Raw genomic sequence first — 20,160 nt, forward strand, 5'->3', positions numbered from 1 at the left:
ACCCCTCTAACAACCCTCAGTTTGTTCTCCATATTTATGAGTCTCTTCTGTTTTGTCCCCCTCCCTGTTTTTATATTCTTTTTGTTTCCCATCCCTTATGTTCATCTGTTTTGTCTCTTAAAGTCCTCATATGAGTGAATTCATATGATTTTTGTCTTTCTCTGACTAATTTCACTTAGCATAATTACCTCCAGTTCCATCCACATAGTTGCAGATGGCAAGATTTCATTCTTTTTGATTGCCGAGTAATACTCCATTGTATATATATATATATATATATATACCACATCTTTATCCATTCACCCGTCGATGGACATTTGAGCTCTTTCCATACTTTGGCTATTGTTGATGGTGCTGCTATAAACATGGGGGTGCATGTGTCCCTTTGAAACAGCACACCTGTATCCCGTGGATAAATGACTAGTAGTGACATTGCTGGGTTGTAGGGTAGTTCTATTTTTAGTTTTTTGAGGAACCTCCATACTATTTCCCAGAGTGGGGGCACCAGCTTGCATTCCCACCAGCATTGCCAAAGAGATCCCCTTTCTTCGCATCCTCGCCAACATCTGTTGTTGCCTGAGTTGTTAATGTTAGCCATTCGGACAGGTGTGAGGTGGTATCTCATTGTGGTTTTGATTTGTATTTCCCTGATGATGAGTGATGTTGAGCATTTTTTCATGTGTCGGTTGGCCATCTGGATGTCTTCTTTGGAGAAGTGTCTATTCATGTCTTTTGTCCATTTCTTCACTGGATTCTTTCTGGGTGTTGAGTTTGATAAGTTCTTTATAGATTTTGGATACTAACCCTTTATCTGATATGTCATTTGCAAATATCTTCTCCCATTCTGTCGGTTGCCTTTTAGTTTTGCTGATTGTTTCCAAGCCTTTTTTTCCTTTGTTTTCATGGTAGCTATGTAAATATTTTCTGTCTGGAAGAATATTTCAAATTTGGAAATGTATGTGAAACACAAGTTTACCACATTTTTAGTTTTTAAAAATTGTCTAGATGCTCCAGAATCCGTCTGAGTTTGCACAGTCAGTAAAATCTTTGCTGGAAGCACAGAAGCAGTCCATTGAATCCGGCTCCGTTGCTGGTGGGGAGCACCTCTGTTTTATGGGCAGTGGTAGAGAGGAAGAAGACATGTACATGAACATGGTCCTGGCACACTTTTTACAGGTATGTTGACAGATTATTTCAGTTTTGCTTGGTTATTGCTATCATCTTTAGGAAGTTCTCATAGGTTAATCTGTACTGTTATCTATATTGTCAAATTTATATGAAGTTTTTCTTTACAGCTTACAGGTTTTCTGTCTTGCCAAGAAAGGACTTCTTGAGATTTTTCTTACATGTTTCTATGATTTACTTTTTATGCTTAAGTGTTGAATCGTCTGGAATTTATTTTTGTGTAATAAGTGAGGTAGGAATAAAAAAAAAAAATATTTTCCCAGATAGCTAACCAGTTGTGCTATCACTTTGAAATAGCACCTTAAAAAAATTTTTTTTAACGTTTACTTTTGAGAGAGAGACAGACAGAGACAGAGACAGAGACAGAACACAAGTGGGGGAGGGGCAGAGAGAGAGGGAGACACAGAATCTGAAGCAGGCTCCAGGCTCTGAGCTGTCAGCACAGAGCCCGACGTGGGGCTCGAACTCATGAACCATGCAATCATGATCTGAGCCGAAATTGGATGCTTAACTGACTGAGCCACCCACCCAGGCGCCCCGAAATACCACCTTTTTATTTTTATTTATTTATTTATTTATTTATTTATTTATTTATTTATTTTTTTAATATATGAAATTTACTGTCAAATTGGTTTCCATACAACACCCAGTGCTCATCCCAAAAGGTGCCCTCCTCAATACCCATCACCCACCCTGCCCTCCCTCCCACCCCCCATCAACCCTCAGTTTGTTCTCAGTTTTTAACAGTCTCTTATGCTTTGGCTCTCTCCCACTCTAACCTCTTTTTTTTTTTCCCTTCCCCTCCCCCATGGGTTTCTGTTATGTTTCTCAGGATCCACATAAGAGTGAAACCATATGGTATCTGTCTTTCTCTGTATGGCTTATTTCACTTAGCATCACACTCTCCAGTTCCATCCATGTTGCTACAAAAGGCCATATTTCATTTTTTCTCATTGCCACGTAGTATTCCATTGTGTATATAAACCACAATTTCTTTATCCATTCATCAGTTGATGGACATTTAGGCTCTTTCCATAATTTGGCTATTGTTGAGAGTGCCGCTATAAACATTGGGGTACAGGTGCCCCTATGCATCAGTACTCCTGTATCCCTTGGATAAATTCCTAGCAGTGCTATTGCTGGGTCATAGGGTAGGTCTATTTTTAATTTTCTGAGGAACCTCCACACTGCTTTCCAGAGCGGCTGCACCAATTTGCATTCCCACCAACAGTGCAAGAGGGTTCCTGTTTCTCCACATCCTCTCCAGCATCTATAGTCTCCTGATTTCTTCATTTTGGCCACTCTGACTGGCGTGAGGTGGTATCTGAGTGTGGTTTTGATTTGTATTTCCCTGATAAGGAGCGACGTTGAACATCTTTTCATGGAAATACCACCTTTTTAATTCCTCAGTGCATCAGGATCTATTTCTGGATTATTCTATTGCGTTGCTGTTTATGTCTGTTCATTCCCTAGTACTTTTTACAGTAACTGCATAATTCAGTTTAATATATTTACTTTGAAATAGAATAAATATACATGTATATTTATTCATTATACTTGGCCATCTTTCCTTTTTGTGTTTGAATGTTGTCTAATTTGTATCAGTGATTTTATGCAGCCTGTTCCTCTATCTTCTCTACAAAACCTCTCTCAGTGATGGCTCTTTCTTCATAAAAATAATTGTTTGTTAGGTATTCTTTGGTATTTTATACATTAAAGTCTTCATTTTATATGACCCTGACTTACGGAATTAGCAAGACCATAGGCATGGTGTTGCACTAGCTACTAAATTTGGATCCATTTCTGTTCATGTTGTACTTTACTGGGAATCTGCTTTGAGAAAGTAAGTCTAAAGGAAAGAATCCTTAAAAGACAAAACACGAGAAGGAACAAGGTATATGGGGGAAGGGTTGTAAGATAATTTTATACCTTATTAAAGGAGAGATTTTAGAAACTTACACAAAATAACAAAAATAGGGTCTCAGACTCATTTTACTTACAAATTTAATTGGCCTATTTTAAAAATGCTCTGGTATAAACTATAGATTGTGAACATTAACATATCACATGGCAAGAATTTGAAATATTGTGAACTTATTTTTTATAACTCAAGTTCTTGATGTGGTTTTAGAAAGTTTTCCCCCAACTTTTATCATGGAAATTTTCAAACAAAATCAAGAGTACATAGAGTTGAACCCTATAAACTCTTTATAAAGACATAAAACCACATTATTGTTATACTTTATTATAAAAAAACCTAACTATTGTTCAAGTTTCTCTGATTTTCCCAGGATCCAAAACAAGACATTCTGCTTGGTTGACATCCTTTAAGTCTCTTTTAATGTATAGGTTCCCTTTCCTATTTTTTTTTCCTTGCAGATATTTGTTGGAAAAACTGGTTACGTTATCTTATAGCGGGTCCCCCACATACTAGATTTTGCTAATTGCATTCACATGGTGGTGTTTATCAGGTTATGTCCCTGGTATTTCCTCTAAGTTGGTAATTAGATCTAGAGACTTGATCAGATTACTTTTTTGGGAGCGGGGGCGGACAGGAAGTCCTGGGTGGTGTGAACTTTGGTCAGGAGGTATGTACTGCCCATATCTTTCTTTTTTGTCTCTTTCTCTGTCAGTGCACTTTAGATCCATTAATTTTTATAGTAGTTTGTAAAATGGTAACATTCTATTATTTCTTATTCATAATTAGCTAGAATAATTGTTTTTATATTTCCTTTTTATAAAAGATACAACATATTTTGAAATCTTTTAAAAATCACTCTAATTATATCTAAAAATACAATTAACTGATTTTAGTTTGACTCGTTATTATATTATTGGAACTATAATACAGATAAAATCACAGTCTTGATAGTAGTCATGAAGTTGTCTCCTTCTTTCCACCAAGCGCCAGACCTTACAGTATACAAGGTAAATGTATGTATCTCTCTATACCAGAGTCCCAGATGTCAAAGAAAACAAAAAGTCCAGAAACTTAATATATAACTATGTATAACATGTGTCAGTGTTTATAGGGCTATAGAGGTTTTGATTAAATTGCATTTTGGAATAATTTAAATTCTATTTTTGCTACAGAAAAACAAAGAATATGTAAGCATTGCCAGTGGAGGCTTTATGGGTAAGGATTTAATTTATTTGTTGCTTTGCTTCCATTTCTCAGAGGAAATTATATCACCAGAGCTGATTGGGAGTGACCAGATTAGTTAGTGGATAAACTCTCTCTTCAGACATTCTGTATTTTCAGAAAAGGGAAAGCCAGCAGCACATATAGATAACAGATAAACATAATAGACAATTGAAATGAGCAAATATTTAATGGAAGACTAATTCAGTAGATATGTTTAATGAGCTTGTATTTGTAAAAAGCATTTTTGTAAAGAGGCATGAAAAACTGTCCACATGATTTGTCTTTATGGAGAAGGTGCAATAGATAGGACTGGGAAATGGGTAAGAGGAATATTTTTCATACTCTTTGCTTTTTTGTTTCATCGTTATTTTGTTTTTGAAATACTTGAAAGTATTAGCTGCTAAAAAAATATTGGCTGAATGGAATAAAACAAATAAGCTGATGTTTTCAAATCTTCAGACCAATATCTGACAATCCAGGATGGTAAAATAACAGAAAATCTCTGCAAGCAAGTATTTGAGAATTTATGAAGGATTAGGTCAGGATAAAAAGATTTAAAAAGAGCCTGTCTTTTTTGCAAATTGTATTATTTAAGGGTACAAACTTGTGACTAAAAGATGAGTAAGTCCTAGAGTACTGTAAGTGTAGTGAACGTAGACAACAGTATTATCATAACCAAACTTGCAAAGAGACTAAATCTTAATTATTCCCACCATGAAGAAATGGTAATTATCTGATCTGATAGAGGTACTAACTGTTGCTGAAATGGAAATTATATTACAGTATGTAAATCAACATGTTAAATACCTTAAGTTTACATAGTGTTATAGGTCAAATATATTTCAATCAAGAAATAAAGAGCCTTTAATAATAAAATCAAATTAATATTTGTTGAGTAATAGAATTGAGTTTGAATCATGAGAGTCTCATAAGGATTAAGTTCTGACCTAATATAATCTTCTTGTTTTATAACTTAGAATTTTTACAGATTAGGATCTTTTTCCTCTTTGTCGATATAAACAAGGATTATGATGATTTCCTGTATATCATGGCCTGATAACTCACAATCTTTGGGGCTCATACCCAGAGTGATCTACAAATGGGGTTGTTTTAATAGTGTTAAGCAAGTATTGGCCTTTAGGCCCAGTATTTATTAGGAATTTTGACAGTGATACAGAACTTGGTTATTAAGCTTACTATCAAAAGTATCTGAAAAGCAGTCTTTTATGGTATAGTCTAGGTTCCAGAAGATTTTTTCTAATTATGAATTATTTCTTTTCCAAGAATAACCTCTCTTTCCATAGCAGTTAATGCCTTCTTTATTATGGGAAAGATTAATTGATATCTCTTTATGGTAAAACAAAAGCCACCATAGGTTTTCTTTTAATTTTTTATATCATAAAAATGTTGCTGAGATTATCTCTTAATACTTCCAGAGAGGAAAGCATCAAATTTATATATAGTTATTGTCAATTAAGAAAAACTGTAGTTGTACAGAGGGCTTTAGAAGGAGAAGAAGGCGGCTTTCTGTAGCTTAGAGTCCTTCATTACTGAAGTGCAGAAAAAAATACCTGTAATTACGTCTTTGTATCCTCTTTCATTCAGCCATGACATGTTTATTATATTCTCTGGTAATGAATCTTTCCAAAGGGGGTTGATACGTGAGTTGTTTTTTTCCCCTTGTTTATTTTAAGCACTGCAACAGCACCTGGCAGATATTAATGTGGATGGACCAGAAAATGGATATGGCCATTGGATTGCTAGTACCTCAGGCTCAAGGAGCAGTATCAATTCTTCTGTTGATGTAAGTGTATGTGTAGAATGTGTCACCATATTTGGATAAATGCCCAGAAAATGTGACTAACTATTAAGCTCACTGTAACAGAAATGGAGTCAAAATATTTCAAACACATATAGTGAGGAGTCGTGTTATTGCATGGTTAATGTTATATGGAACAGGCCTGCACAGCTAAACTAGCCAGGAGTTCTGGAGGTCCACTTGCTGAATTCAAATTTCTCCCTGTCCAGCTGCAGTTCGGTGTCATCTAGTGACAGTTTTCTGCCCCAGCTTAAATATCAATGGCCCTTAAAAACAACATTCTTCTAATTTATATTGCCACCCACAATGTAGAAAGTAATTCTGTTCAAGTTTGTTTCTTCAGATTTAAAAAACAATGATTGAGGCTGTTAAAGAAACTGTCTTAAAGATGTGTTATATTGAAAAATACCAAATAATTTAATTTCTATATTCAGTTTAATTTGATTTCAAATTTGGATATGGAAATAGAAATATGGTTTTTGTGTTAGTTAATGATTTATTTTACTTAAAAATGAAAATGACATGACAATGAAAATGACATGTTTATTTTAGCATCATATGTAAATATGAAAGATCTAAGAAAACAACTGCTATTCATATTTTCATACTTTGAAATATTTCCTTCAAATATTTTTAATGCATATGTATTTTAGTGTTTTATTTTAAAAATGGTGATCAGAGTGTACATATAGATTTATTTTCTGCTTTTTCTCACCGCTTTTTCTAACATTTTAAAATGCTTTAAAAGAAAAGGTGATGGGGATTAAGGAATACACTTGTCATGATGAGCACTGGGTGTTGTATGGGAAGTATTGAATCACTGTATTGTCCACCAGAATCTAATATTACACTATATGTTAACTAACTAGAGGTAAAATAAAAACTTAAAAAAATTTTTTAAAGCATTTTTTAAAAATTTATATAAATTTCTATCCAACAGTACTGAAGTCCTAGAGTGCTTTCTAATTATTTCTTTCTCTTAAGTTCTGAAGAAGAATTAATGGGCAAAAGATAGGCATACTTTTTGGGGCGCCTGGGTGGCTCAGTTGGTTAAGCATCTGACTCTTGATCTTGGCTCAGGTCATCATCTCACCGTTCTGATGTCAAGCCCTGCATTGAGCTCTGCACTAACAGCACAGAGCCTGCTTGGGTTTCTCTCTCTCCTCTCTACCCCTCCCCTGCTCAAATGGGTGCACTCTCTTTCTCTCTAAAAATATAAATAAAAAAAAAGATAGGCACACTTTTAAACTGACACCTATTGCCAGTTTGCCCTCTAACGAATATGGGAGCAATTCCATGAAACATTTTAAGAATTATACTCATATCTGTTATATTAGGTACATAAGGATAGTTTTCTTGAGAAAATTAAAAGTCTAAGTGAAAATATTTAAACAGCAAAATTTTACAAGGAATAAATGTTTAAGAATTTAGCTACATGAATGATATTCTGATTATACATTTGCTGATTTACATTTTATGATTGAAGTTAAGAAAAGGTCAGTAACTTAATTTTTTATTGAGTAAGGAGGGTATTTTCAGACTTTACACGTTTGTATGTACAACATACATCCGCATTTTTCATTTCTAATTCCCATCCCTAAAATGGTTTTACCTAGTATATAGGTCGGTTAAGCCTGCCATAACGAAATACAACCAAGTAGTTGGCTTAAATCACAGAGGTCTATTTTGTTTAGTTCTGGAGGCTGCAGATCTGGAATCACAGGGTTGGCAGGTTTGATTATGTATCCTCAGGCCTCTCTCTTTGGCTTGCAGATGACTGCCTTTTTGGTCTGTCTGGATATACATGGTCCTGTGTATGTGGTCTCCTTCTCTTCTTGTAAGGACACCGGTCATACTGGATTAGGTCCCACCTGTATGACCTCAGCCTTAGTTTAATATCTCTGAGTACAGTCTTTATCTAAGGTGAACTAGGAGTTAGAACTTTAACATATGGACACAATTCAGTCCATAACCTCTAGATAACCTTTAGCAGTAGTGTGCCTGATAGTCATTAGGAGAACAGTTAATTCATTAGTAAGTTCTTTTTTTTTTTTTTTTTTTTTTTCAGGGTGAATCTTCTAATGGCTCAAATGATAGAGGAATGAAATCACTAGTAAATAAAATGACTGTTGCTTTGAAGACGAAATCTGTTAATGTCAGGGAAAAAGTTATCAGTTTTATTGAGAACACATCAACTCCTGTGGACCGGTGAGTTGCTTATTTGGTATGAGTTTATGATGGGTAACTAAAGACATGTGTCTTAATAGTAAATGATAGTTGAATTGAATATGTTCTAGAAAAGAATCATAAAGTACATTTTTTAATTGGATAATTTCAGTTTTCATTGTAATTGCAAAGATGTCCTTTATTGCTATAACATTTGACTGCAAAGATTTCTCTTCCCCTACTGCCAGAATAAAACTCAAATAATGATTCTGCCCTTTTATGCCATTCATTAAAAAAAATATTAAGATGCCATTATATGCATTATTCTTCATATAGTAGCTGTTTCCCACATGTCAAATGGATGGGAATCATCTACTAAATGCAGTAATCTCAAAGCAGGAAACTCTTCTCCTCCTCCAGGAATTTATAACCTAGAAAATTTGTTCATGCTAAATAAAGCAGAAACCTATTTTCTTTCTTTCTTTTTTAAAATTAATCAATTAATTCATTTTTAAAGTAATCTCTACACCCAACATGGGACTCGAACTCACAACCTGGATGCTTGCTCCACTGACTGAGCCAGCCAGTTGCCCCAGAAACCCATTTTCTTAAATTTAAGAGTTTAGCTCTTCATAGAATTTTGTCCACAGAATATAAGTGACATCTGTTTTCCCACGAATTACAAATGAAGGACACAGTTTGATAAATTTAAGAATGTCTGCTACAGTGTTTCTTATTGGAACTGTGAGTCCACAATGTTTTCTCCTCCACGTATTAGTCTAATTCATCTTTCTTGTTGTACAGTTCAAAACTAACATAATAATTCCAGCATAGAATTTATTTCTAAGCAGACCTGGTCTTGAAAATGTGTGATATTAATTTCACTTTCTTATTTTGCAGTATCCTAGGAAAGTTGAAATATTTGACTTTAAGAATTGAATGTTAGGAATTTACTGTTGTTACTTTATTAGTTATAGTACCTATGCATACAAAAGTACATTTTCCCCCATTTAGTAAATAGCAAGGAAGAATGGATTATTTTCACAAATCCAAAAAAATTGTACCTGTCTAAAATGGTCAACTCATAAATAATATTAAAGTGTTTTATCAAGCCTGAAAGTCTTCTTTGCTCATTAAAATTATGTCTGTTCTCAAAAGCCTATAACTTTTTTACTTTCGGTGCATTCTGAGTTAGAGTACTATTGCTACATTTGGTAGCATGAACATTTAACATTTTATTTTAAAATGAACAAGTGATAACTCTGACTTGAAAGTGGCTTTTCTTCATTTTTCTTTGTACTTGGGATGATCAAAACATTTTCTTTATAATGTATGCTCTGGGTTAGAAAAAGTGATTATACTGTATTTTTGTTTTAAAGCTGTTGTGTTTTTAATAATCATTTTGTTCTGTCTTCTACCTCAATTTGCTATAGAATGTCTTTCAATCTTCCTTGGCCAGACAGAGCATGTACAGAGCGGTAAGCCAATGAGTAGAGCAGCTTTACGGGACCATCCTTTTCTTTAGCATGCCTCATGCTGTCTATAAGCCTCACACTGTCTTGGCTTAAATTTGATGCAGCTGTTTTCAAATGCTGAATTTTTCTTATTCTGCTTTTAGGAGTGTGTGATATTGATTGAGCTGTATTTGTTTTTTGGCTTGATCATTTTAATTTTTTTTCCTTGCATGCTTCTTTATATCTCCCATTCCTCAGATGAAAATCAAGTACATTCAAATCCAAGAACTTCATAAAACCTGCCGTTTTTATTCTGAAAGAGAGGAGTGAAACAAAGAAAATAATTAGTCTCAGAGTTGGCAGAGTGTTAGCGTTGGAGATCATGTATTTCTATTTCCTGCACTAACAGTATAGAGTATTATCGCACCTAACAAAGGGCATTGTTCATAGTTCAAAATTGTTGTTAATTCAAGTATATTATGTAATTTTATGATTTTTTAAAAGACTTTTCTTAATTAGATTTGTATATTTAGGTTGGTGACTTCACATATCTAAATCAGTTCCAAAGAACCACAATTCTTTAGTTTTCCATAAAAGAAATTAGGTCATGGTGGACATGTTAATGTATAATCCATCCCTTCTCTGTCCCTAGTAACATGTGGTACTTGTCATTAGATTATAGAAGTCTAAAGTTTAAAAATCTACTGAATCTTCAATTCGGGTGCACAGAAGAACTCTACTAACTTAATACCTTTATATAGCTTTGTAGTTTTTATACCTACAGCATTTTTCTGCAGTTTATTTTTTTTTTAAGTTTATTCTGAAAGAGAGAGAGAGAGAGAGAGAGAGAGAGAGAGAGAATCCCAAGCAGGTTCCATGCCGTCAGTGCAGAGCCCATCGTGGGGCTCAATCCCAAGAACCATGAGATCATGACCTGAGCCAAATCAAGAATCAGACACCTAACCAACTGAGCGACCAAAGTGCCCCATTAAGCAGTTTAAATTAGAATATCAATTACAGCAATATCTATGGAGATTTTAAAAGAAATTCTAGTTGTATTTTAAATATAAATTAAGCTTTGGAATTATGGAGTTGAATTTTTCTTTGGTCATTTCAATGTTTTCAGTGACTAGAAGTAACATTTTTAAAAGCACTAGTTCACTCTTAACTTAGTGGTAAGAGTTTTTATTTACTGTAACTATTCCTGCACAATGCCAATTACAGAGCTTCTATTACAGTTTTACCTGAGACTATTTTAAAGGCATTTGCTTCTTTTAAAATTATAATCTGTTTGTGAATCATCTTTCTACCTTTTCTTGTTATAGGACCATTGAATTAGTCTAATTTTAACTCCCAGGTTTTCTCCCAAATTCTTAAATTTATAAAAATTTAACTTATTTTCTCTGATCTACAGGTAAATATATTTATTTTGAAAATAGAATTTAGTGAAAAGTTAGAATTGGGTTTCTTTCTGAGCTCAGTAAATAAATTAGAACGTGGTCAAAATATGTTATAGATGTTTCTGTTATTACTTCAACTAAAAAAGTATAAATATACTGCTTTTTAAAAAGTCCAGTGAATTTCATTAATTTTTAAATTGTTTTAAATGTTTATTTTTGAGAGAGAGAGAAAGAGAGAGAGAGAGAGACCGAGTACAAGTGGGGGAGAGGCAGAGAGAGAGAGGGAGACACAGAATCCAAAGCAGGCTCCAGGCTCCTAGCTGTCAGCACAGAGCCTGAAATGGGGCTTGAACCCCACGAACTGCCAGATCATGACCTGAGCTGAAGTTGGCGCTTAACGGACTGAGCCACCCAGGCGCCCCAAATTTCATTAATTTTTAGCCAATATTTAAGAACTAATAACCCAGTAATCTTTAGCAATCTTTATAAAAACTGCCTTGCATTATAAATGTAGATCAATAATGATTAGTTTTTTTAAAACTTTTCACTTTGCATACTTGAATTCTGGTTCATGCATTTACTATAAACATTATCCTTGTTACTTTCGACGTTACATCAGTTTAATTATGCTTTAATGTCAGGAGAGAACCAATAATTTAATCATAAATTTTTGTAATCTAGATGGCACTAAAGTATTTTTAGACAAAACTGTATTATCTTTGTCTTTTATAAGTAGGCTGATTCTGAGTTTCATAGGTATTTGAATTATTTATTTCACTTTATCTAATGAGTATAGTTTGATAATTGACTGGATAACTTTACATTAGATATGTTTTAACATAAAATAAAATGATTTTATGATTTAACTTAAACTGTAAATTATGTATTGATTAGCTTATAATTCCCAAAGAATGTTATACATTTAGCTCTCATTGGTTTTTCTAGTAAGTGTTCCATTGAGGAATGTTCTGGGAGAAGTAAGGATTTAAGTAAGCCTCACTGAACAAAATTAGGTTATGATTAAGATTTTGATTGATGATATGTATTATTTAAAATACATATTCGATCTCTATATTCTGGAAAAATTGAATTTAAGATTAAAGACGTGTAACCCCAATTTTTTCCATGTTGGACTATCTCTTGATATATGATCAATCAATCAATAAATAAAAATAAGCCAGTTTTTCTTCATTGTAGATAATCTTGATGGAACCTTTATCTTACAAATATACAGTGCTTTTTCCACAACAACATGTATTTTGTTGAAATATTTTAATTTTTCTTCTTGGTTTGTTTGAGATTACCTGAAAAGTACTGAGTTATAAATTTTTATAGTAAAAAAGAGAGAGGTTATACTTCCTGCAAGAACTAATCAAGTTTATTGTTTATGCTTCTGCCACTTGAAAAAGAAAGGCAGATTAATTTTCATGGTTTATTTACATTTATGTAAAAGAACTAGTAGCATGTTAGTTTCTATTAAAGCAAAAGTAATAGTAAAAAAAAAAAGGATTATAATGTGAGCATTGGGTAATATATAGAATTGTTGAATCATATTATACAACTGAAACTATGATTTAAAAAAATGGGAGGAAAAATCCCATTTTATATCCACCCAAAATCCCCCCAAAATATTTGCCCCCATATAAGAAAACCTTAACAACCCTCCTAGAATTGGAGTATTCAGTTCCATAATCTATTTTACCTAACAGACATGTGTATAGTACTATCTAGATGCCAGGCATTGTTCTAAGAGCTTTACAAAATATTAACTAATTTAATTCTCACAGTAACCTTGAAGGGTAGGTACTGTTGTTAACTACCACTTTACAGATATGAAAATAGAATCAGAGAGGTTAAATGACTTCCCTAAAGCTACACAGATCTAAGCACTAGTTCTAATATGAATAATAAAATTGTTTTAAAATTTAATTTTTACAGATTGAAAACATTCAGCCTGTCAAGACATTATGCCACTTTTGCTAACATAATTTCCTATCTTGTTACAGTTTCCTTAACATAGATAGCTGTTCTAAAGCTGGGTGGTATATGGGGGTGAGGAACAAAGAATGTATACATTTTGTATAAATATTCAAATGATACTTGGTAAAAATCTTCGGTTAACTTCTTAAGTGATAATTTCCCCTCTAAAATTCTTTGAATATAGGCATGTGAGCAGCAGTGACAGAGTGGGCAAGCCTTACCGTGGTGTAAAGCCTGTTTTCAGCATTGGGGATGAAGAAGAATACGACACAGGTGTAGTAATAAACTTATCTGTAGATGCTTTCCTTAGGCACCAGGAATGACTATAGAGATCATTCTGAGACTAGCTGAACTTTAAAAAAAGAAAAAAAAAAAAAAAAAAAGACACAATGAAATTCTGTAGATGAGATTGGGGAGTCTGTTCTTTTTTCCTAAGAGTTTTTTCTAGTTTTTTTCCTAAGAGTTTGGTTTTAGACCTCTTAAGTTATGCCTGTTAGAATTCAAGCAGAAATGCTGAGTATGCATTTGATTATAGGAGTCTTTAGATGAAGAGAGAAGGTCTAATAACGTGGTGCTGATCTGGGAATTATCCGTGTTGAAATAGTATTTAAATCCATGGGATTTTATTTAAATCCCCTTGATCCACCCACCTGGGTGATTGAGAGCTGTGGGACTAAAGTTCAGGGAATTCCAAAATGGAGACATCTGGAAAGAGCCTTTTTAAATTCGAGGTAATATCCTAAAAGGCCACAAGGTGGGGATATTGTACCAGGCAAATTGTATCATCGTCTGTGGTTGTCTTTATATTTTTAAAAATGATTTATTACTTTGCTTCATAATGCTGCTGCCAAGATTACCCTGGTTAAGTAATAATAATGAATGTTAGTATGTGTATTGGGTTAGAAAAAATAAAGCAGTAAATCAATGTAGCAAATAAAAAAAAACCTTCCCAAATTTCTCCTTGTTTTTTCTACTTAGTAATACATGCTGTATATTTTCCATCTCAGCCCATATTCCACCTTAGTTCTCTTTCTATCACATAAACACACCATAATTTATTTAATCAGTCTTTCAAAATTCACACTGGTAGTTTTTCAGGTTTTTTGTTTGTTTCAAATGGCAATAGATATTTTTATACATAACTATCTGAACTTTTGTAAGTACACACAGAGGCTATATTCTTAGCAGTAAGATTAATAGATTATAGGGAGCCACATTTGACATTTTAATAAATATTTACAAAATCACCTTCCTAAAAACTTGCATTGAGGTAAATGAAATTTTCTGTGTGCTATTTCTCATTGTTTCTTTTTCTCCTCTCCCTTCTATTTTTGTTGCTATCTTCCTGTTATTTATCAGTCTGTCCCTGAATATTTCGGCTCCTTTCTTTAATAACTTTCATTTCAACTCTTTTAATTCCCAAGAGGCAAATGGATGGATAAACTATAGTATACATACATGTGTCATATATTTATGCATATATTTGTATTTGGGAAATTGTACAGTAATGAAAATGAGAATACTAGAGCTACGTGTATCAACATGTATAAATTTTACACTGTTCAGAGTGAAGAAGCAGTTGCAGAAGAATACAGTTGAAAGGTCTACTATTTATATAAATGTTACTGCTACTGTAGAGATTTTTACTTATTTAACCAAGGATGGATTTTTGTTGTTTTTCTTAAAGTCAAAAAACAGCAAGAGAAAAAGAACAAAGAACTCTAACATCTTTGCCCTCAAGATAGATGCTTATTATTGGACAATTTAGCTATCTTTCTATAGTCTAGACATAGATTAGAGTCATGTTACATAAAGCAAAAAAGTTGAAATTCCTCAGGCAGTGTAGTCTTTAAAAAATTTATTTACATTATTTATTTTTTGTTTTATTTTTTTAAATCTTTGACAGAGAAAGAGAGACAGAGCATGAGCAGGGGAGGGGCAGAGAGAGAGAGAGGGAGACACAGAATCCAAAGCAGGCTCCAGGCTCTGGGCTGTCAGCACAGAGCCCGACGTGGGGCTCCAACTAATGGACTGTGAGATCATGATCTGAGCTGAAGTCGGGTGCTTAACTGACGGAGCCATCTAGGCGCACTTACTTACCTGCTTACTTACTTACTTAATTTATTTATTATTTAAAAAAATTTTTTAAATATTCATTTTCGAGAAAGAGAGAGACAGAGTATGAGCAGGGGAGGGGCAGAAAGAGAGGGAGACACAGAATCTGAAGCAGGCTCCAGGCTCAAGCTGCCAGCACAGAGCCCAACGCAGGGCCCGAACCAACAAACCATGTGATCATGACCTGAGCTGAAGTCGGATGCTTAACTGACTGAGCCACCCAGGCTCCCCTATTTATTTTTTATTTAAGTATAGTTGACACACAGTGTTACGGGGTATTCTTAGTATTTTCACCTTTCTTACCATGTAGCCTAATGCTTCATAATAATATTTCTGTATTATGCCATTGGCATAAGGAAACATAGTAACAGGATTTGAATTGTTTTTTTCTTTTCCCCCAACCTGTATGCTTAAAATACTCAATTTTTTTTCCCGGCTATTAAGGAATGTCTCATTTTTAAAGTTGGTAATTCCCACTTTTAACACTTTAAACTCTTTCAGATGAAATTGACAGCTCTTCAATGTCAGATGATGACAGAAAAGAGGTTGTAAACATTCAGACTTGGATAAACAAGCCAGACGTCAAGCATCATTTTCCTTGTAAAGAAGTGAAAGAAAGTGGACACATGTTTCCTAGGTACTTTTTTAAATGCCTTCTTCAGAAGTAAAATTAAATTTGGGGAATAAAAAACTTAACCACAGGAGAAATTTTAAGTACAATAAGATATAATTTTCCTTTGTCAACTTGTATTATGTGTCTTGATTTTTAAAATATTTTTAATGTAATTTTTTATTTTGAAATATTCTAAAAAGTTGAAGAAACAGTACATTGAACATCTTTATAAGCCTCTCTCAATTCACCAGATTTTAATTTCTTTTTGTGTTTTTCCAATCTATTTATATATCTATTTATAGACACACATACACATACAGTTCTCTATTGTCAAGCCATTCAGAAGAATCTTACAGATATGACCCTTAACCCCCAAAAAAGCTTTAGTGTAAATCTCCCAAGAGTATGAGCATTCTCTTATACAACTTCAGTAGCATTATGACTGTTTTTAAAATAGCATTATCACTCTTTAAAAACTTTAAAATGAACATCATTCAACATACATGTGACACTCACATTTTTCAGGGTGCCCCCAAAGTATTATTTATAGTCGTTTTTTTCCTTTTTGATCCAATAGCTAGTCAGGGTTCCTGCATTGTATTTGCCTGTCAATCTCTTTAGTTTCAGCCGGTGTTCAGCAGTACTTCTGCCTTTACCACCACCTCCCCTTTTCTGCATGATGAATGACTCTTTTGAGGCTAGGCTGTGTATTCTGCAGAGTGTCCTGCGTTTTGGACTTTTATAGTTTTACTGCACAGTAAAACCTTGGTTTGCGAGCATAATTCGTTCTGCTAACAAGTTTGTAATCCAGAGCACTCGTGTATCAAAGCGAATTTCAGGAACCATTGGCTCAGTTGCGATCATGTGATGTTTGGCATCATGTACTACTCATAAGACATCGCTCATTTATCAAGTTAAAATGTATTAGAAAGGTTTGCTCGTCTTCTGGGACACTCACTGAACAAGTTACAATCCAAGATTTTACTGTATTACATAAATGTGTATGAGTATATCATTGCATTACATTAAAAGTGAGCTAAGACACAGGGAGGGGGTGTGTTAATAACACCATGCCCATTTTACCTTCAAGATCCAGTTACAGAATATTATAAAATATGTAAGGCAGCCCAACTATTGCTTAGTGGTCTTTGATGAAAAGTATACACTATGGTATAGTGACTGAGAGTAGTTTATGAATATAGGCAGTATTGTGAAAAAGTTTGAAAAGGACTGTATTCCATATACCATATAGAATAGATTCTAAAAATATTATTTTAATGATTTCTAATAGTATTGTACTTTTTATTACATAAAATAGAAACTTTGCTCTTAAACGGTTACAGGATTTCCTATTAATAAAATGTTAATTTTCCATACAACTAAAGGAAAATTAAGAACTTTTATTGGGTAGTTTATTTGTTTATAGATGATTCATTTTAATTCAAAAGTAATTTCATCTGGAGTTGAATATTTTTTTGGTTGAAGTAACAGCTGTTTTGCATGACGTGTCTAAAATTCTTTTTGTTGTTTAATGTTTTTTTTGCCTCTTAAGTCATCTGTTGGTTACTGCAACACACATGTACTGTTTAAGGGAGATTCTTTCACGGAAAGGATTGGCTTATATACAGTCTCGACAAGCACTAAATTCTGTAGTTAAAATTACATCTAAAAAAAAGCATCCTGAGCTAATTACTTTCAAGTACGGAAATAGCAGTGCTTCAGGAATAGAAATCTTGGCAATTGAAAGGTAAGATTTTCTTAGAATGGTATTATCTGAATTATTGAATTAGTTCATTATTAAACACTGTTTCTCTCTTTTGGAGAATAGATGGTGGCATAGGCTACTTGAGCCACTTTTAATTAGTATTCTTTGCTTATCTTTTTCTTCCGTACCCTTAATCATATGTCAATTAGTTATTAACACATGGTTTCAGTAAGTTTCATAGCTAATTTCATTAACTTTTTGACAGAAGGGTCCTTATACTATTGCTGCACTAAATGCTGGTTTATCAAATAAGAAGCTTGTCTCAGAATATAAGTCAGTGTTTCTACTTCCGTTCATCAAAAAATTCTTTTGAAAAAGTATCCATGAAGTAAGCAACGTGCTGAGTGTTATATTTAATTTACAATCTGGCACAAACTCCTTATCTTATTGTGGACCAGTGACAAAACAGTTCATGGATGGGCATCAAGGGCCATAGGACCTCACTTATCTGGAAACTAAACCATTTTTATAATCCTATAAAAATGTGAAGCCCAGAGGAGTTGAATGACTTCCAAATCCTCACACCTTGCTTGTGACAGGACCAAATGGAGCTGTCCTGACTCCAGATCTCTGGTTCCTTCCATTTGGCTATGAAGAGTCACCAGCTTGCACACTTAGATTTTCTTTCTTTCAAATATGCTTTCATGTATGTATTGAAATAAGTTATGGGGAGTAAATATGAAGGTATGTCTGCTGGCTTTGTAGGTTAGGGGAAGCTTTGCATTGGAAGTGTCACCTAAGCTGAGGCCTGAAGGGAAAACAATTTATGTTAATATATATGTATATTTTTCCCCCCTTAGGTATTTGATTCCAAATGCAGGAGACGCTACTAAAGCCATTAAACAACAGATCATGAAAGTTTTGGATGCTTTGGAAAGTTAATATAAGAGAGAATTATTTCAAAAGAAATTGAGGCAACCAAGAGAAAGAAACATGGACATACTTTCCTGATTGCGTACTAACAGAAGACCTTTCATTTGCTCATGGGGGTGCTTGAGTTGCAGGTCTAAGTGTAAATTATTATAATCAATTTCTAGACAGCTAAAATTTTACTTAAATTTTCTTTTGCATTTTCGGTTTTGTAAAATGATTTATAAAGGTCAGTTATTAAATGACTTTGAGGTAACTGACCCTCTACCCTTGTGAACTAAGGGTACAGAATGCAGTTCTGTTTTGAAGAGCTGTGTTTTAAAAGGGAATATGCATCACTTTCAGATTTAAAAACATCCATGCACATATATACTTGCAATGTCTTCACTGAAAATTAGAGATAGAATTAGTTGAAGAGACCCCTTTAATTGCTACATTTAGTTTTATCCACTTGGCAGTATCAGAAACTGAAAGTATTACATAGATTAATAATTAGCTTGCTGTTTCTGTTCTTAAAAAATGTGAAATGTTTTTAACGAAGCAGATAAAGATTCCAGCCAACCCAGAAATGCAGTCCAGCTAGTGAAATGTTGGAGTATCAGTTTCTAAATCATCTTTTCCCATTAGCTAATGATTTGAACACTGAGTGCTTCAGATCTTAAACTTCATCCTACTGGTTTCTAAGGAGCGGTTAAAATTATAAGTAGGTAGGCGTATTAAGATTAAAATAAACATTTGGGGGACAGAGTTGTATCTATAAAAATGTCATTGGTCTTTATTACAAGTGGAATATTTGATTTGGGATATTTCAGAACAGCTGTTGTGCACACATTGATTTATCCTTACTGAGATTATGGTCTGTGACCACAACGAATATCCACTTAAATAAAAGCCAAATAACCAGAGAGCTATATAAACTACAATTGTTTTATCAGCTCTTTCTGAAATTTCTTACTCTTCTTTGGTTTATGTCTTCTGTTCCAGTGGTTCGAAACTATTTTTATGTTCTTAATCTGACAGAACTAAAAAGTGATCTGCTTTACTTTGCAGCTTTCTCAATTTAATTTATTGAGGTCTATATTAGACACATCTGGTGAGAGAAATCGGGAACATGTTTGGGGCTATGGAAGGACTCCTTATAAAGTGTTTTTGGGAAGTAGCAAATCCTAACAATCTGCTGTGTCCTAAAACGCAATGGATTATCTCTAAGGGGTTTATAGGAAAAAATATTTAGATGTACACTGTTTATAGCCAGTTATTTTAATTTACTTAATGGAAATCAAGCACATAACAGGCAACATAGTTCAAGATATTTTATTCTAATATCTAAATAAAAGCGGTTTCTTGAGTGGTTGAAGACATTTGCGTGAAATTGCACCTGGTGCATACTATATTTATGACTTTACCCACAACGGTTGTGTTGCTTTCTTTTTCTTTTCTTTTTTTCTTTCTTTTTGGTGCCCCCTTTACAAATGCCGTGAAGTCTCCATTTTTTGCCCATTTCAGCCATGGGACTTTTTTCATAATATTAATGTAAAGATGTTTGTGTTACTGTTTATAAAATTACAATTGTAAATAAACCAATACAATTTGCTCAGAACTTTGTTCTTAATGACAATCTCTCTCCCTCTCCCTCCCTCCCCCCGCC

General features: G+C 33.7%; 1 protein-coding gene across 2 annotated transcripts in view; it reads left to right on the forward strand.

The window, feature by feature from the left end:
• The window catches only part of TBC1D23 (TBC1 domain family member 23), a 59,200-nt gene extending 39,088 nt beyond the window's left edge, over nt 1–20,112 (forward strand). Inside the window, exons 11-19 of one of the 2 annotated variants that reach the window (XM_049629343.1) lie at nt 1,006–1,176; nt 4,279–4,321; nt 6,025–6,134; nt 8,218–8,357; nt 9,749–9,793; nt 13,334–13,422; nt 15,766–15,901; nt 17,430–17,624; nt 18,443–20,112. In XM_049629343.1, the coding sequence (XP_049485300.1) occupies nt 1,006–1,176; nt 4,279–4,321; nt 6,025–6,134; nt 8,218–8,357; nt 9,749–9,793; nt 13,334–13,422; nt 15,766–15,901; nt 17,430–17,624; nt 18,443–18,524 (1,011 nt within the window). In that variant the 3' untranslated portion in view covers nt 18,525–20,112. The remainder of the gene's footprint in view (nt 1–1,005; nt 1,177–4,278; nt 4,322–6,024; nt 6,135–8,217; nt 8,358–9,748; nt 9,794–13,333; nt 13,423–15,765; nt 15,902–17,429; nt 17,625–18,442) is intronic. The other variant, XM_049629344.1, reaches the window with a different exon arrangement.
• The last annotated feature ends 48 nt before the right edge of the window (nt 20,113–20,160 follow it).

The sequence above is a fragment of the Panthera uncia genome, chromosome C2 (genome assembly GCF_023721935.1).
Source record: "Panthera uncia isolate 11264 chromosome C2, Puncia_PCG_1.0, whole genome shotgun sequence".
NCBI lineage: Eukaryota > Metazoa > Chordata > Mammalia > Carnivora > Felidae > Panthera > Panthera uncia.